The sequence below is a fragment of the Rhopalosiphum maidis genome, chromosome 2 (genome assembly GCF_003676215.2).
Source record: "Rhopalosiphum maidis isolate BTI-1 chromosome 2, ASM367621v3, whole genome shotgun sequence".
Taxonomy (NCBI): domain Eukaryota; kingdom Metazoa; phylum Arthropoda; class Insecta; order Hemiptera; family Aphididae; genus Rhopalosiphum; species Rhopalosiphum maidis.
Genome location: NC_040878.1, coordinates 53,710,830 through 53,728,575, shown reverse-complemented (window position 1 = coordinate 53,728,575; position 17,746 = coordinate 53,710,830). Strand labels below are relative to the sequence as shown.

General features: G+C 28.2%; 3 protein-coding genes across 4 annotated transcripts; 1 reads left to right on the top strand and 2 right to left on the bottom strand.

Annotated features, from left to right (window-relative positions):
• Window positions 1-83: 83 nt before the first annotated feature.
• On the bottom strand, window positions 84-8,382 carry LOC113551162 (vacuolar protein sorting-associated protein 11 homolog). Of its 2 annotated transcripts, none has more exons than XM_026953232.1 (17): window positions 8,268-8,382; window positions 7,709-7,777; window positions 6,773-6,946; window positions 6,351-6,710; window positions 6,183-6,269; window positions 5,599-5,756; window positions 4,649-5,018; window positions 4,435-4,581; window positions 4,164-4,352; window positions 3,969-4,076; window positions 3,799-3,897; window positions 3,500-3,726; window positions 3,266-3,438; window positions 2,557-2,758; window positions 2,391-2,486; window positions 2,153-2,240; window positions 84-511 (listed from the first exon to the last, which is right to left on the bottom strand). In XM_026953232.1, the coding sequence occupies exons 1-17, from the start codon at window positions 8,319-8,321 to the stop codon at window positions 155-157; spliced, it is 2,958 nt and encodes a 985-aa protein (XP_026809033.1). In that variant the 5' UTR covers window positions 8,322-8,382; the 3' UTR covers window positions 84-154. The 2 variants fall into 2 exon arrangements, with proteins under 2 accessions (XP_026809033.1, XP_026809034.1); XM_026953233.1 differs by lacking the exon at window positions 8,268-8,382 and adding an exon at window positions 7,933-8,248.
• An 82-nt stretch (window positions 8,383-8,464) lies between these two features.
• LOC113551163 (protein lin-54 homolog) lies at window positions 8,465-13,099 on the top strand. Its single transcript, XM_026953234.1, has 10 exons — window positions 8,465-9,012; window positions 9,977-10,446; window positions 10,522-10,731; window positions 10,947-11,099; window positions 11,178-11,390; window positions 11,459-11,695; window positions 11,756-11,881; window positions 11,946-12,172; window positions 12,235-12,654; window positions 12,765-13,099. Exons 1-10 carry the CDS (start codon window positions 9,000-9,002, stop codon window positions 12,946-12,948), a joined length of 2,253 nt encoding a protein of 750 aa, XP_026809035.1. The 5' UTR covers window positions 8,465-8,999; the 3' UTR covers window positions 12,949-13,099.
• A 40-nt stretch (window positions 13,100-13,139) lies between these two features.
• LOC113551164 (ribosome biogenesis protein BRX1 homolog) lies at window positions 13,140-15,353 on the bottom strand. The gene is made up of 6 exons (XM_026953235.1): window positions 15,167-15,353; window positions 14,155-14,310; window positions 13,950-14,070; window positions 13,631-13,891; window positions 13,479-13,573; window positions 13,140-13,410 (listed from the first exon to the last, which is right to left on the bottom strand). Exons 1-6 carry the CDS (start codon window positions 15,278-15,280, stop codon window positions 13,225-13,227), a joined length of 933 nt encoding a protein of 310 aa, XP_026809036.1. The 5' UTR covers window positions 15,281-15,353; the 3' UTR covers window positions 13,140-13,224.
• Between the last annotated feature and the right edge of the window lie 2,393 nt (window positions 15,354-17,746).

Sequence of the window (17,746 nt, the reverse complement as noted above, 5' to 3'; positions counted from 1 at the left end):
AAATTTTATTATTATTATTATTATTATTATTATATATATTATATATATCATTTATTTAATTGAAACAATAGTATTGCATTTATATTAATTTAAATTACAATAATAAATTATTTATTTATTTATAAGTTGTTATTAATTATACTTTAATTTACAATTAAATGTCATCTGCAAAAGGATTTTTACTTTCATCATACTCATCTTTGAATGGATTTTTATTATCATCGTATTCCATATTATCGTCATCTTCATCAAAAGGATTTGTGTTTTGTTGTTGTATAGTATGTACGGATAATATTGGACTCAGTCTCGGTGGTGTTTGTACAGCAGGAACCACAGGTTTAGGTGTTAATACTACAGGAGATGATACCAATTTTGATTTAGCTAGTTCATTTTCAGCTATAGACAGATCATCAAATAAGCATCGACCAAAGTATTCAGATATTAGTGAAAAACAATCTGTTGCTCGTTCTAGCTGATTATGGAATTCTTTATTATAATCTTTTATCTGGCCCTAAATAAAAATAAATTGAACATAAAAATTATTTATATAAACATATATGTAATATATATATATATATATATATATATTTAAGTAATCATGGTAAGATGACTTGATCAGCAGCATAACACTAAACAACGGTTTTCAACAATTAGTATTGTCAACCTCAGGGCCGGCCAGAACTTTGGTGAGCTCTAGGGCTGATATTTAGCAGTATAGCACAACGCCCCCCCCAGAAGTCTGGGCCTTTTGGCTCAGGCCCCTTCTGTCCCACCCTCTTGCCAGCCTTGGTCAACCTACTATAGACGTTTAAAGATCTTTGTCAGTGTAACATACAAGTTATAACAAAATCTTCCCTAGTCCATTTATCTGCCTCTATTTTTGACAACAGATACTGTTTTTTAAAGTTCTTTACCCACAATAAAATAAATTTTTGATCTGGAACTGCTTGACAAAGAGAAATTTCAAATATACAAAACATGCATAAACATTAGCTACTGACTAGTGTGTGTGTGCAAACTACAAAAAATATAGGTAATCATAGTAAAAGCAAGTTAACTAGTTTGTTCATACTAAAGTAATAACTGAAAACTATTTTAATAACTTTCCTTCCACCTATATAAACAGAAGCAATCCCAAAAATTGTACAACCTCTAATATTTGTGCAATGCCATGCTGAAACAAAAGAGGCCTATGGGCAATACATTTATTTTTTATAGGGCCTTAACTTGAGTTTTTATTGTATATAATTATTTTTTTGTCATAATACATATACTATTTAATTAAACATTAAGTTAAGCAAGTGTTTCCCAACCTATGGAACACGACTTACGGTGTTTGTGAACTAATTAGGTAACTATATTGATAATAATATATAAAAGACCAAGCAATTTTTTTCTTTTTAGTAAAGGTTGCATACCTAACAAACATTACAACAGTACATTTGTGGATTGCTATTACAAAAAAACGTTGGGAAACACTTAGTTAAGCAACATCCAAAAATTTCTTAACTAACATTCCAAAAATATTGATTGTAAGCCCATGGCATAGAGAATACTTAGTAATATCAACATTTATTTCACTAATAAAACTGTACAACAAAAAACTGATTTAAATTATTTTTTTTTTAAATGAAAATAAGAATAATTTTGCTAGTTAAAAAATTGTCAATTGTTTTACAAGCAACATCGTAAAGTCAACCCACTTAATGAAACGTATCTAAAATACACGCGTAGTATTTACTTAATTTAATTGAAATAATTATTTGACATATAAGTTACACAAGTACATTTCTAAATTTAAGATATTATATTTCTTTAGATGTTCATGTTATTTCCATAGTACTAATAATTGTTTAAGGGTAATATATGGTAATGATTAAAAATAAAAATATACAAAATTGAAAATAGTAATAATGTTAAGTTTAAACTACATTTTTATTTTAAATTTTAGATCATCAAAATTATTCTTTTTTAATGCTTATATTATTGCACAATAAAATTTTTTTTTTTAGTTGTATAATCCTTTAATATTCTTAACTATGAACCTATAGTTTATTTCTATATACATAGAATATTTTACAAACAAATAACAATTCAACACTTGAATGGTTCACCAAGTTATAAGACAACAACTGTATATTATTAAAATTACCTGAGTCCGTATGATATCCATTATTTGTTTGTTGTTAGGAGTACATGCTGGACAATCATCATCGCTTTCTGAAAAAGCTTGGAAACAGCTAAAATAAAAATAAATGTAACAAAAAACAATATTAAATAAAATAATAACAGAGTTGATTGCCTCTTATAATGGTAAAATATTAAAATAATAGAAAAACAAAAAAATGACATATTCATGATATGAATGTAATGTTAAAATGTTTACTAACTGTTGATGGTATGAATGTTGACACATAAAATGTATACTGGGAAGTTCTAATTGGTTATTGCAAGCACTACAACGTAAACCTTGAAAGACAACAGCGCTAAAAAATAAATATTCATTTTTAAATTGAATACGTAATAAGTTATTATTAGATGTGAATGTGTAAGTACCAATTTTTTAATTTTTCTATAGTGTGTTTTAAGTTTTCTGTATCTTTTTGATATTTGTCAACCATTTCTTTATCCTTTTCGAGTATTTTTTTTTCAGCACCAAACAGACTAGAAAGATAAGCTCTAGCATGGCCAATATTAAAAGTTTTAGATTTAGCCAATGATGTGATAGTAAAATGAGCTGACAGGAGAGATTTTTTTTCTATTAAAACAGTTAATTTTAATTAATATTTTATAGTGATTTAAAGTAAAAATAGATTGACATGTAATTGAATTCTTTGGAATATGTCTGGAACAATTGGTCAGTAGCTGTATCTGCTTATTTGTCAGTATATAAGGAATTCTGGACAAAAAAAAACAAATTTGAAAAGACGTCCAAGCACATTTTCTTAGTCGGACAAAAAGTTCGTACATTTTTTGGTAAATCATAGAAAAATAAAAGTAAGATACAAATTTGTTTCACTTTCCTGTGATGTTGCATAGGAAATATGATTTTGTTAATTTATGCTATTTAGAACTATTTTAGTTTTTTTTTAAGTGCATATTAAAGTATTTCAATGTACTCTTTAATGCTATAACTTCCGAGCCCTAGTGATGATTAACATTATACATATCACTAATATATATTTTCTATACTTTGTCCAGTGAGAAAAAAACAGAATAATACAATTTAATATTTAGTGTTAATATAATAATTTGGAATACACACCAATTTCATTTAATATTTCTTCCAACATAAAGGGTGGAAACATGTCATCTACCATTGCTGTATTAAATACTAATATCCATAATTTTGGTTCTACTTGTCCATATCTCCTACAACATTCTATTGCGCCAATATAATCATTTAAAGACAAGAAATAGCGAATTAATTTAGAGTACCTAAAAAAACAATTTATAATGATTATAATGTTTGGAAGATTGTAATGAGTTTTTACTAAACTGTTTATTGTGTTCAAAAATATAGACTATGGCAGGTTTAAATTCAAAAGATGTGGCCAAGATCAATACTTGATAATGATCACACATTTTAATATCAGCAGATTGTAGAATATTAATAATTTTCTTTTCTATTTTGCTACGATATTCTTGATTGTTTTCATTTTTCCATACAATCAAACAATGTTCAATATATGTATTCAATAAAGATGTAGACCATTTATCTAAAAACTTAAATAAATATATTAACTAAGTTATTCTTACTATTATTAAATATTACTTATTACTTTTCAAGTAACTTACATTGTCAAAATGTTCCAAAAAATCCACTAAACATTCAGAGTCGTCTAGCAACAAATAAATGAAATCTTCAGGTTGAGCTAAATTTCCAGACAGGTCTACCTTAAAGAATGATATTACAATTTATGTTTAATATACAAACTTTATTATCTTATAATAAATTAGGCATTTACATTGGTTGTAGTATACCAAGTGGAACATAATTTCTTCAAAAAACTAACAGTTTCTTTAGGAACATTTTCTATAAATACATTACTATATTGCTTAATTGTCTGCACTGACTAAAATTAATAAAATTTCAACTATTATATTTATTTTTATTACTTATTAGTGATTACAGATTACTTAATACAGCAATAACATGATACCTGATCAATGGAAAGTTTTTCAATATATTCTAAAGCAGATGTATATTCATGACGATCTTCCAAAAGTATTTTTATGTACAAAGAATGTCTATTATGTTTTTCAGCTAACGCAAGCGCATTTTCAGGTGATGACTGTCTACAAACTTTTATGGCAACATCCACATCAAAATCAATGTTTTCATCTTTTATCTTAAATGAAAATTATTAAATTTAATATGTTAATTATTTTTATTGTAATTTATTAATTTAATATCTAAAATGTTATAATTACTACAATAAATTCTTGAAGTTTGTCTAAACTGTTTAATTTTGAATAGCAGTTGAACAATAATGTTGTATGATCTTTAGTGGCACTACCTGATTTATGTAAAGCATGCAAATATGTAGTTAAACTGTCTATATATTGAGAATCTAAAAACTAAAAATTTATAGTACATTAATATTCAATTTTAATTGTTGCATAATTTAAATACTAAAATATTTACTTTTTTGATAACATAAGATGGTTCAAGTTTTCCAATTGTTTTGATATATTGTTCTACAGCACCACTGTGATCTCCTTTAGTATATAAATGATCACCATATTGACGAAATATATCAACCAGAGCTTGAGAATCATATTGTTGACATTTAGCCATACGTACCGCAACATCATACAAGTTTTTCTTAAATAATACAGTTAATTTTGATTGTAAATCTTTTTCTATTAACTGTGATAAACTTCCTTTAGTTGTTAAAATATACAATGACCCCCACTCTGGTAAAACTGATAAGATGTCTTGCATGGTAGTTGTATAAATTATAAATTTATTTTGGATATCCAATACAGTGATTGAAATAGATTCAATTTCATCACTGAAAAAATAATTTAAAATAACAATAAGCCACATGAAAAGCTAAAAGGAAAAATTTCTCATTAGTTACCCAATATATTTTTTGATTTTTTTTTTTTTTTTAAACATGTATTTTAATAAGCTACGAATGAGGATACAAAAACAATTTGAGCAACTATTAATATTTAAGTAGTTTAAGTTATAGCCTAGAATTTTTAATTAACATCATATATATTATATTACAAAAATTTATTTATAAAAATTGTATTATATTATAGCTAATGGCCATTATAATTATACATTCCACATTGTAATCAATATAATTGAGATTTTTATTGCCTGTATCACAATATAATAGTAATTTAGGAGTTGTATATAGTACAAATGACTGCAATTTAAAGTATGACTATTAGTGCTTCCTACACCAACTGTATACTTCAAACTAATAGGGGAAAAATATGAAGTATAACAATTAGTCTCACCCTGCGAAGAATAAAGGCTTGCCAGATCTAAACATGGGAAAAAAAAAATAAAAAAATATGCTAGGTAACTAAAGTAAATTAATACCGCCATAAATCAAGATATTGTTAAATAAATCTTACGAATGTTTTGTTGTAGTAGAGACAGTAATAGCATTTAAGGGTTTTCCTCTTTCTTTAGATACTATAATTAAATAATTTCGAAACCATTGAAGAATAATTTTTTGACCTCCAACTACATAGCATGGTCCACGACTATCCACTGTATAACAATATATGGCCTAAAATAAAATTAACAAAAAGTGTAACCTAAAATTATTTCGAAAGTATATATCATGTAATAATAAACCACACAAGATCTTTGAAAAGTTATTAGTAAAGACCGAATTTCGCATAAAATGTATACAGTATTTCTATATTATATATAAATGCAGTCAATGAATTTTTATGACTTATTTGATCAATAAAATTAAAAATTGATTTAAGTACACACCAATAACAAATGTATGATGTAGAGTGTCAAATTTTAATCATACAAGTTTATCCAAAAAAATTTTAACTTTCAAATTTAACACTGTATATTTCATAGTTTTTTTTTCTTATTTTTACTTATATAAGGGCATATTAAATCATTATTACTGCATGCAAATCCGGTCTTTAGGTTTAGTTACAAAAAAAATTATGATGTGTATATTTCAATGGCTTACATCTTCTTTTGCAATCATAAAATGACTATCAGGTCCATTCACTAAAACAGAACACTTGAAGTCACATCCTACAGCATCCAAAACAGTCTAAAACAAAGCATTTTTTAAACATCTCAATGTATTAAAAATTTAAAATATAATAAGAATAATAATTATTTATAAATATACCATAGGACAAAAATCTTTGGAAGTAACATTAAATTGTTGTACAGATGAGGCAGTAGATACAAAAAGATACCATTGATCCTTGCTAATACATTTGAAAGCCATTCCAGTTATACCTTGGCCCAACTCTTTTAACATCTTAGGCTTAGAATTTCGATCTCTAGATAAATCTCCTTTGAATAATGCTATACAACCATCTGCAAATCCAATGGCCATTAACAAACGATTGTCAGTTGCACACAATGTAGTAGGTTTTTCAGATTTTGATAGTTTTGTTGATCGTATACATATAGGAGTACTTTGACGATCTCTTCGTTCTAAATCCCAAACTTTGAGGATAGAATTGGTATTTGGTTCATCTTCCTAAATGTAATAGTATAGGTATATAATAAATATTATAATGAATAAATATAGAAAATACTTACACCAATAGTAACTAAAATACTACTATATTGTAATTGTGTAGAAAGAAGCACAACAGATTGATAGGCTCGAAACGTAGTAACTTGAAATGTACGTGTAATTAAATGAACTAGGCCATCATCATCACATGTTACTAAATGACCATGTCCACTACTCGTAGAAGTTATTTTAGAATTCTAAACAAATAGAACTAAGCATTAGAAATTAAACTTAATATTGGATATAAGCATGACAAATTATAGAGTTAAAGGCTATTACTTATTTTTTTTACATTTTGAAGACACTTTTAATTTTTTCTTGAAAAACATTAAAATAATAATAAAATATTAAAATAAAAATAATTTTAAATAAATCTGTTACGACTTGATTACAGATTTTGTATAGAATATGTTCTTGAATTTATATGATTATTTAATTTTGCTTTTAGATTGATTATTGACATAAAATTCAATTCTATAGTGTGTACCTATAAAATTAATGCTTTAAACGATTTAAAAAATACTTTCACTAGAAGTTAACCAAATAGCTGTTAATCGATGGTGTGTCCAGCACAAAATAATTGTGTAGACCAGTTTTATTCTGTAACGTGCAAGTGTGTTTATAACTAAAAGGGAATATTTTTGCTATCATATGGGATATGGATATGGTAATAATATTCAATAATAAATATTATTAATATTAATAGTAACATTTTTGATAAAAAAAAAAACCAAACAGTCAAATAAAAATTGGGTAGGATCAGGCCTAGTCGGCCTACCCTGTAAACACGCCACTGCTGTCATATAAATAAAAATAAAAAAAAACTTAAATATCATAGTTTATAAATTATTTTATTTTTAATTGAAAGCATTTATAGCATTACAAAAACTATAAATATAAGACTATTTTCTCATAAAATTTGGTGGAAAATATAATTAGATATTAACAAAATTACATACACCGATTGTTTCAGATATTTTTTTTGAATCTGCATTGTGAATGATGTCAAAAAAATTAAATTTTCGCCACTGAAAAATAACAAAAAATTAAATAGGTAAATAAATTGTTTGAATTGGCAATATTATAGTCCTGACTGTTTAACGTATTTTTGTCTATTTGTTGTAGTTAAACAAGAAGTACCTATTACAAAAATCAAATTCAAATCAAAAAAATATAAACTCACTTCTAAAAAAGACATGATAGTTATTTTAGTTTTTTACTAAAACATAAGTAAAACAACCAATGACAAAATTAAACTAGGGAGCCAGGGGGACTTGGTGAAACAGTTGATACGATTATCAGAATATATTATAATAATTAAAACAAATAACTCAGTAAATTACAAGTCAAAACTAAACAGTAAACAAATTACAATACTATGTTCGATAGTGGTTTACTGGTCTGGTGGAATTTGTAATTTGTGAGGCGTATTCCCATAAATTCGGTTGTTATTTGTTAATTGTCTAAAAAATGTAATCTGATAACGTTATCACTTATCTTAGTGGGCGGCAACCATACCCTATAGCGGCAGCAGCGGTAATCAATACGGTAGCTAAATATAACCACGACCATGGTGAGTTTGAATAGCGTATAATCACTTTACCAGTGACCAGTAACCGCAAGCCAAGTTGACTTTTGAATTTTTGAAAAAAAAGCCCTCTTTGAACGCGCTTGCCCTACAAGTTATTACAGACTGTCGACGGTTATCATAAATTGTGAATCCCGGAGCTTTTTAGGTAAGTCCGTCTTATGCTCTTGAAAATTTTTATCGGGGACTTGACTTCTGTCGCAAGTAAGTATTTTAGTATCCATGGCCCGTGATCTTGTAGACGAAGGATCGGGCGCCCATTTTCGCATATTGTTGTTGTTATCGAATGTGCCTACGTATCGGACGAACGCGATTGGTCGGTGGTAAAAATTTTTTGAAAATCAAATATGGTGTTACAACGCTCCAAAAACGCGCACTTTTTCACAATCGATATCCGCCGAATACGGTCTGTACGCGCGCCGCGATCGGCTTTAGAGTGTCCACAAACGACTTCCACTCACTACTGACCATCGGACAGCATTAGTTGGACCGGGGCGTGACCAACAACGAAGACCGGATTCGTCTCCGACAGTCGATCATAGAATCTCCAGGGAGACGCGACCGACGAGCAAAGGATTCTACGGGACAAGACTTCAAGGCGTTGGGGATCAATCAAACTTTCATTATCCGTCCATTTCTTCCGATTACAATTCAACCAAACCATGTCTAACGCAGGTAGGTACAAACTGAGGGTACCCCTGATGATAAAAATTATTAGGTATACTCTGGTTCCTCTTCACTGGCCCATTATTTTTTTTGGTCCCTTATAAAGTTCTAAAGTGTAACGTCTTGAATGTATTGTCCAAAATTTAACCAAATTATAAAAATAAAACTAGACATTTTATGTGTTTTATTATCATGGTTTGATAAAGTATTTAAATTTTATTGACCTTATTGTATAGTTAAGTTTTAAATCTGATTTTAGAAATAACTAGTAAACTTATAATTTTATTATAAAAATTATTTTGCTTAAGATAAAAGATATTCTTTGACAGTGTATGAAATGTAGACAATTATAAACTATGTAATAAATGTTGATATTTTTAAAATTATCAGTGTAACAATATTTTCATATATAGTCAACAAAAACAATGATAATAGTTTTATTAGTAATAACTAGCTTCTACCAATTTAAAAACTTGGTTTCATGATTTTATTCTTATACTCGTTTTAATGTTAGATCTTTTGATTAAAACCCATTAACCTAATCACTGTCTTTTCAATGTACATACTATTTATGCATTGTGACAAAAACAATTTAAAATCCATTGACTGAATAACTAATCAATATAGTATATTATTATCTTTATATACTTTAAATTTTTATATTCATAACTATGTTAAATGTTTAACTAATAACTAACTGATTTTGTATATATCTTCAAAATTAATTCTTTTATACTAATTTTGAATTGTTATGACCTTAAAATTATTCATATTTCCTTTTTTAGAATCCAGAGGTCATTCACCTCAGTCAATCAGTAATAATATACATGAGTATATACAATTAATAACATTAAAATGCATATATTTAAAAAAACTAAAAATATAAATTGATCAAATAAATGTTTAATGAGAATTGTTATAAGAATATTGGTTTGGTTAAATTATATAACCTGTTATTTTGTTTTTACTTTAGATTTTGATAGTCAAGACCTGAGTGGTCCAAGTGTATTGGATGGCGATTACTTAACCATGTTAAGTTCTTCAGACAAGTTAATGTCTGGTGAATTTGAAGCTCTTGAGCGACTACAAGCTGAACTAGATTTATTTGATGATCCAAATAGGACTGAAGAAATTGTGGAACAAATGGCTGTTGAAAACCATCTAGATTTAATTGAAGAAGAAGTTTGTAGTGATGCAGGTGATGTAACAAGAATCAAAGATGAAATAGAATCAGATAGTGAACTTATTGAAGATTCTGTTCAACCTCAGTTGACTGAAGCACAAATTAAGTTAGAGACTATAGATTTAGATCAAGATGAAATAGTATCATTAAACCAATCTCAATCACATTCTCAGTCTGAAATGTTATCTGTTAGTAGTTCAAGCGCCATAAAAAGAAGTGCACCACAAACTATGCATGGAAATCAGCAATCAAAAAAACCTGTATGATAGAACTTGAATAAAATAATCTAAAAAGATATGATCATTATTATTATTATTTATTTTTTTATTTTTTAGTTACTTACAAAAGTAATGGTTAATACATTACCAAGTACAAGTACTGGAAGAAATACTCAGCAGATTTTATTAAATGTCCCAATTGGACAACGTCCTCAATTAGGTTCCACTAGAACTATAACACTTACACAAGCTCGTCAAATGGGTTTACTTGCTCCAGGTTGTCGACTCCAAACTGTAACTTCAAATCCAAACACAACTCAAAATAAAGTATGTTATAATTAATTTTTAGTTAAAATACACAGTGGATGAATTATTGTGCTGTTACTAATCTAACAGTATCTGTTAAAATTCATAATTTTTCTTATTTTAGTGTCTTTCAATTCATGTTGTTTCTTAAAATATTTAACCAACTATTAAAAAAATGCTAAAAACTGTTTCTTTAACTTAAATTAATACATTCTATTGTTTATTATGAAATTTAGAGTATGGTTGTAAATAAAATTTCGGGGACCATGAAGAAAGGAACAACAGCTGGTACCATGAAGTCATCTGGACCTACTAAAATCTTGCCAGCACCAACTCTTATAACCACTAAAAATCCAATGATGCAACAACAAAAAATTTTTATACGACAAGTAATTTCAAATAATAAATAATAATTATAGAATCTATTAAATAGATCAATATATTTTAATATTTATTTATACTACCAGGGTAGTGTTTTCAAACAAGGCACACTAGTGTCAACTAGCAATGGTACAAATCAGGTTATAAGATTACCATCTATTGTTAGCCAATCATCATCACCAGTATCAACTATCCAACATATACGACTTCCAACAGTTAATGCTTCAACTGTTGCCAGTCTACAACAAGTTAGAATGCCCGTAACTTCTGGAATACAACAAGTGATACCTAATAAACAAGTAATACAATTCAACAATAGTTTATTGTTATTAAAAGAATATATAACTGTATTTTATAATTTTATTAGGTTCAATACATTAGACTAGTACCCACAACGTCTACAAGTAGTTTAGGTTCTTCAACTGTATCTGTAGTAACATCAACAACAACGACTACAACACTTCCAAAGCAACCTCAAATAGTCACATTATCAACCACGACACCAAAATCAAATGTTAAAACTACAACTGTAGCTAAGATTTCTACTGCAAACAATCAACAGCCAGTTACTAATCATATAAAAGTTTTTACTGCTTCACCACATGTACATAATATACAATTAGTAATTTTTTTTATTATTATAAAAATATTTAATTTTTCATAGACTGTGACATCTAGTCAACAAAGACCAATATTACCTGCGAGTAAACCAAGTACAAGTTCATCTGTAGAATCAAAAAAATCAAGTAGTTCTAATATTCAATCAACTAACTCTGCAAGTTCTAAACAAGTTTGTTAAAAAAAATTATACTTTTCCACATTTTTCTCTAATATTATGATTGTAAATAATTTAGGTTTCAATGCCCAAAGTCACAATCAAAGAAGAAATCATTGACGATGATATTCCTTTAAGAAAAGAAGATAAAAAAGAAACAAACTTAACTACCCCAACTTTACCAAAAATTGGTAGACCATCATCTTCTGCCACTCCTGTGTTATCGGAAACAAAACCTAAATCAACGAGTGATGTGAATAAAACAAAAAAACCTTGTAACTGCACTAGATCACAATGCCTTAAACTGTATGTTAAATTTCTTTAACATTTTTAGAACATTATTGACAGGTTATTGTACATTGTTGTAGTTACTGTGATTGCTTTGCCAATGGTGAATTCTGTTACCAATGTAACTGTAATTCATGTTACAACAACATGGAACATGAAGAGGATCGGGCACAGGCAATTCGCTCAGTATTAGATAGAAATCCAAATGCATTTAGGCCAAAAATCAAGAGCTTCGTTGGCCAAGCTGAGCGACAACATACCAAAGGATGTAACTGTAAGAGATCAGGATGTTTGAAAAATTACTGTGAATGCTTTGAAGCTCGTATAGCATGTTCACAAAACTGTAAATGTATTGGATGTCGTAATATGGAAGACGATTCGCATACTTCATTTGGAGACCATCCTGGATCTTTAAGTGTAGAACATTTAAAATCCAGAACAAAATCGGCTAATTTTGTAACATCATTTGGTAGCATGCAAGCTGCAAATGCTATACCAAGGTAAGAAATGTTATAAAACTATTGATACATATACTACATATTTAATTATTTTAATAAATTGTATGCATTTTAACTAAAAACTTGCAATTAATAATTTTCTTATTTTTCAGTCAACCATTCAAATTTTTTACTAATGATGTAGTACAAGCAACATGCAGGTGTCTTTTAGCACGTGGCATGGAAGCTAAAAAATTAAATGCTGGTGCTGAAGAATGTCAACGTATAATAATCGAAGAGTTTGGGCAATGTCTTGTCAAGATCATGGAATTAGCATCTGAAAAATCTTTTTTATAGTCAAATACATTTTTTTTTAGATTATATATGTATAGTCTACTTTAATTCTAAATTGTACCCAAATTGAATTTAGTTTGTGTATAATTGCTCGCTTATTAGTATAAATTTAATTATATTATTTGTTGTGTGTTGGAAAATTTTGTACATAATTTTTTTTATGTATACGTACATATTTTTTTAAGTCATGTGCATATGGTATTCAAATGTTTTTATTTTCAAATTTTATTGACTTGTGTGTAAAACAAATTTCTTAATATATTTATTACAAATTTAACATTAAAAAGCCTTTTTGTTTTTAGCTATTAAATGTTTAGCCTTTTCCTTCACATTGCCATCTCTGAATATTTCATTTTCTGGTTTAACACGGAATGGTGCAAGCAGTTCTTTTGTCTTCTTTGCTTTACGCTGTATTTTGTTATTGGCATACTTATCTTTTTTATTATCTTTCAATAAACGTCTTGTCTAAAAAAATATAAAAATATTATAACTATACCCATAGAAGACATTTATAATTTTTCTTTCAATATTACCTTTGCTGGAGTAACATAAAATGGATTTTCCCAAAGAGTTTCACCACAAAAACTTCCTTTAAAAATGCGAATCGGTTGCAAAACAAATCTTGGTCCTGCAAGACAATTAAATTAATTTAGAATGTAATCTTGAAAATTAAAATTTCACTTACCAATTTCAGCTATTGCACCATTCTCGTCTAATATTTGATAATTCCTAAACCATATTCTGTTATCTAATACAGAGAAGTTTAAAACATTGTCAACAAACGGTTGACTCTTAGGATGATGATCTGGTACACCAAATATTTGTACAAACATTTCTCGTAACAAAGAATATTGTGGATGTGCATCAAAAGAATTGTCAAATGACAACAATGGTCGTGATCCTTTTAAGCAATTGCCAGTTAATTTTAGTTCAGCACTTGTAAATACTATAATAACAAATAATTAAAAAAATGTTCCAATTTACACCATATTCAAATGACTTACTACTTTCCACATTAAACTTAATACTGGGCCCATCTGGCGAATTTGAAAACCACATGTATAAGTCTCTTTGCAATCTGCCATCAAATAAAATGCATTTATTGCAGTGAGACATCTTGCACATCTAAAAAAAATTAAATGTTATAACAATGTTAAAAAAAGAAAAAGACAACATAAAAAAAATAAAAGAATTGTTAATTTATCATACCTCGTTGACTATAAACAAATTTTCTTTACGTTCCATCTTGTTTGCTGATTTTGCATGAGGCAACATTTTGATTATATCTTTCATCAAATGGCGGTGTTGAAAACTAATTCCACGAGTACCAAACACTAAAATTCGCTCTCTGTTTATCCATTTAGCCTAACATAAAAATAAATAATAATATAAAAGCTATAATTGAATGTATTTGATATTGGTTTGCTATATTACAGTCTGGCTGTGGAATATTTAATCATCCGACCAATTGTGAAATAGAAGTATCATACAATACATTCAAATAACAAAACCCCAAACAAATATTTTTAGTATGTGATGAATGATGATACAAATATTGGAACAGTTTTACATATTACTTTAAGAATATATCAGTTGACATTTTAATACCTCTAATATTTTAGCAAAACCAATCTTTGCATTAATTATTAGTAATTTTATACAAAAATTGCTAAGTGAAGATATTATAATAGAAAATTACTGTTAAGAGTCAATAAAGTGTTTCTTTAATGGTTAAAAATGTAAAACTTAATTAGTTATTAATAACTTCAATTAGTTAAAAAATATAATTTTTTAATCAGATATTTGGATTTTGAATATTTTTTGGTGTTATTCTAACTAAGGAGGAATTATGTAAGTATTATTTCCCTTAATTTGAATAATTTTAAAAAATGGGAAAATGAAGTGGGTTTTTGTTGTATTGAGTAAATGCAAATACAATGCTAACATTATCTTCACATAAAACAAATAGAAAACCACAATGAATCTGTAAAGGCGTAAATGCATGGACTTTAACACTAAATCATAAAAATTAACAACATACAATAATAGATATATTTTGAATGCGCAGGTTAAAGAACAATCTATTAAACAGACAAGATCGAATTTTTGATTATTTCACAAGCACTAATGCTGTAAGAATATAGCATAAACCTCACCTAGAGATGTGTACGTCTACGTAAACAGAGAATGTGTATAAGTAAAATTGAATTAAAAAACAAACCTTTTTAATAACCGGTTCGTCCGAGCGTCGGACGAGAGGTAAAATCACCTTCGACTCATCTTGTTTTTTTACTTCTTCCGTTTTCTGCTTCCTCTTCAAGCCTTTCTTCGCCATTTTCAAAAAAAATTAACAGTACAACACGTGCGATGGTCGATGTTTCGACTGTTGTCTGTTTTGAGTTTAGGTAGTTTCATATTCTGATAAGTGATAACGGAATATTTAATAATCACATAACACAAGATAACATAAGTCCGTCTACTATAGAGTACCAACGTAACCGGCCCAACACGTACCATAAATCTGAAGCAAAACATATTAAATTACGAAATTACAAAAGGTAGTTATCGATTACCTGTGTGGTACTACATGAGACTGTGAGAGTATCGACTACCAAGTACCAACTATCGAGTGTCGACCATTCGACTTCAAAAGCAATTTTTAAGTTATGTGCTGTATTACTGTGGTCGCTGTAGTCGTCCATCAAAACGTTTTGGAGAATCGGAAATTCGATTTTCGTTTACGCTCTTTCCATACGATAACTTGTGTTTCTAATGATCTTTCGGTTTTTAAAACTAACCACTAAAAAAATAATAACAGCGAGTCGGAATTCAATGACTCCACGTGATTTTTAGTTTTTTTATACCGTCATCGATTAACGAATAAATGAATATTTCACACCTCATCATATTTTACAGTTCAATTGTTCGCTCCGTCGCAGTATCACAAGTGTATATTTACTAGCGTAATATTATATTTTGATTTATGATACAACAAAAACTATATGGGGCGTTTAAATGAGATTAATTAGAGTAGTTAAGAATAACCTACAAATAAATTATGAGCGAGATGGTTCGGTTTTTCCAAATATTGAAGAAACTGCTTTTTATCACATTTTCTCATATTATAATTTCGACATTAGCTGACAGCAACTTACGTAAAATTACACAATTATTACTACATTTATACGAGTTTGCCTCTTCTCCGAAACCACGGGCCAAGAACGACTTATAATACGAGAACTATGGAAAGTATTAAATTCGAATGCGAGAATCGCACGAATTTTACTATATGGTTTTATCGTTGACATTTAATTGATAATAATATTACACTCAATAAACAGATTTTAACGCTCGTGCTCAGATTTAAACCACGTATATATACCGTACACGTACAACAAAAATATAGTCTAAATAGCTATAAAAAAATATGTTAAGCTGGATTAGGTATATACCTACAAAAGGTACGTGATACATGGTGGAGACTGGAAACTCGATAATTATCTTTATCATATTATACTTTTGTATTATGTTACGATGTGCGCACATTCAAAACATTTTAAATGCTCTATGTCTATTTAGTATTTAGTATACTTATTGAATTTACAGTTTAAGGCTCAATACTGTGCTACTGTAATAATTCAAAAAAATAATTATAATAACTAGGTTTATAATATTATAGAGTAGGTATAGTCTGTGGCCTGTACGGCTGTGCCCTTTATGTACTCTTGTGTGTTGTTACCTAATACCTAGATATGATTGAAACTTAAAAATTATTTTGATCGAAATCAATAACAAAAAAATATAACCTTAATAATCATTTGGCGCAGAAAAAAATACAATAGGTATTATAGATTGATATTTTGGTACAAAAACAACAATGAATTCCTCGGTGTGCAACTTGAATTTCTTATTAATTATTACGATAGTAATCAGAATAGACGCGAAATCACAAACAAGTGCGAATATTGCACATTTACATTTTACATTGCGATACGTGTTTTTGTAGTATCAGAGTCTGATAACGGAATATTCAGATCAAGGTTATAATTCTATGTATTATGTATATTATATATTGTGTGTGTATATAAATATATATATATATGCAACTTAGATTCATTTTCAGATGATTATGAAACGATATAACGTGTTGTCCGTTACAAGACGCAGGGCAAAGGCTACATCATTGCCATTAGTGTTCTTAGAAAAATCATTTTTTGAATGTACTTACTACTTAGTGGCTAGTACATATAATAATAAGATACTAGATAATAATAAATAATAAATATCAATATTCAATACCAATTGATATTATAAAATTTACAAGTTAGTTACTTGCATAATTTTTTCATTTAGTTTTTTTTTTGTAAAAAATACCTATATAACTTTATTTTAGAATATTACAATCTATATAGGTGTACAATAAGTAATAATTATGGTAAAAATGAGAGACCAAGAATAATAAGAACTAATGATGACATGGTAAGAAATCTCACCCTCACTAGCTTACAATTTAAAATTTATACAGTTTTTAAGTCACGGCACCAGTTTCGTTTGAGTCGTCTGGTTGGATTTCCGGGTAGTGCTGGTATGGCAAGGTCCCCAAGAGCGGCTTGTTGTAAGAATACTATATCATAAATTGTAAAAGTTAATGAAAAATTTAACTAAAGAAGAACCTAAACATATTACATTGATCCTAGTATATGTAGTTGATAAGTGGGTGGATTGTTTAGAAACTTGCTACTTGAGGTATGAAGACTCAAGCTGCCACTGAAGGTCCCTGATGAGCTAGTTGTGGTTGGAT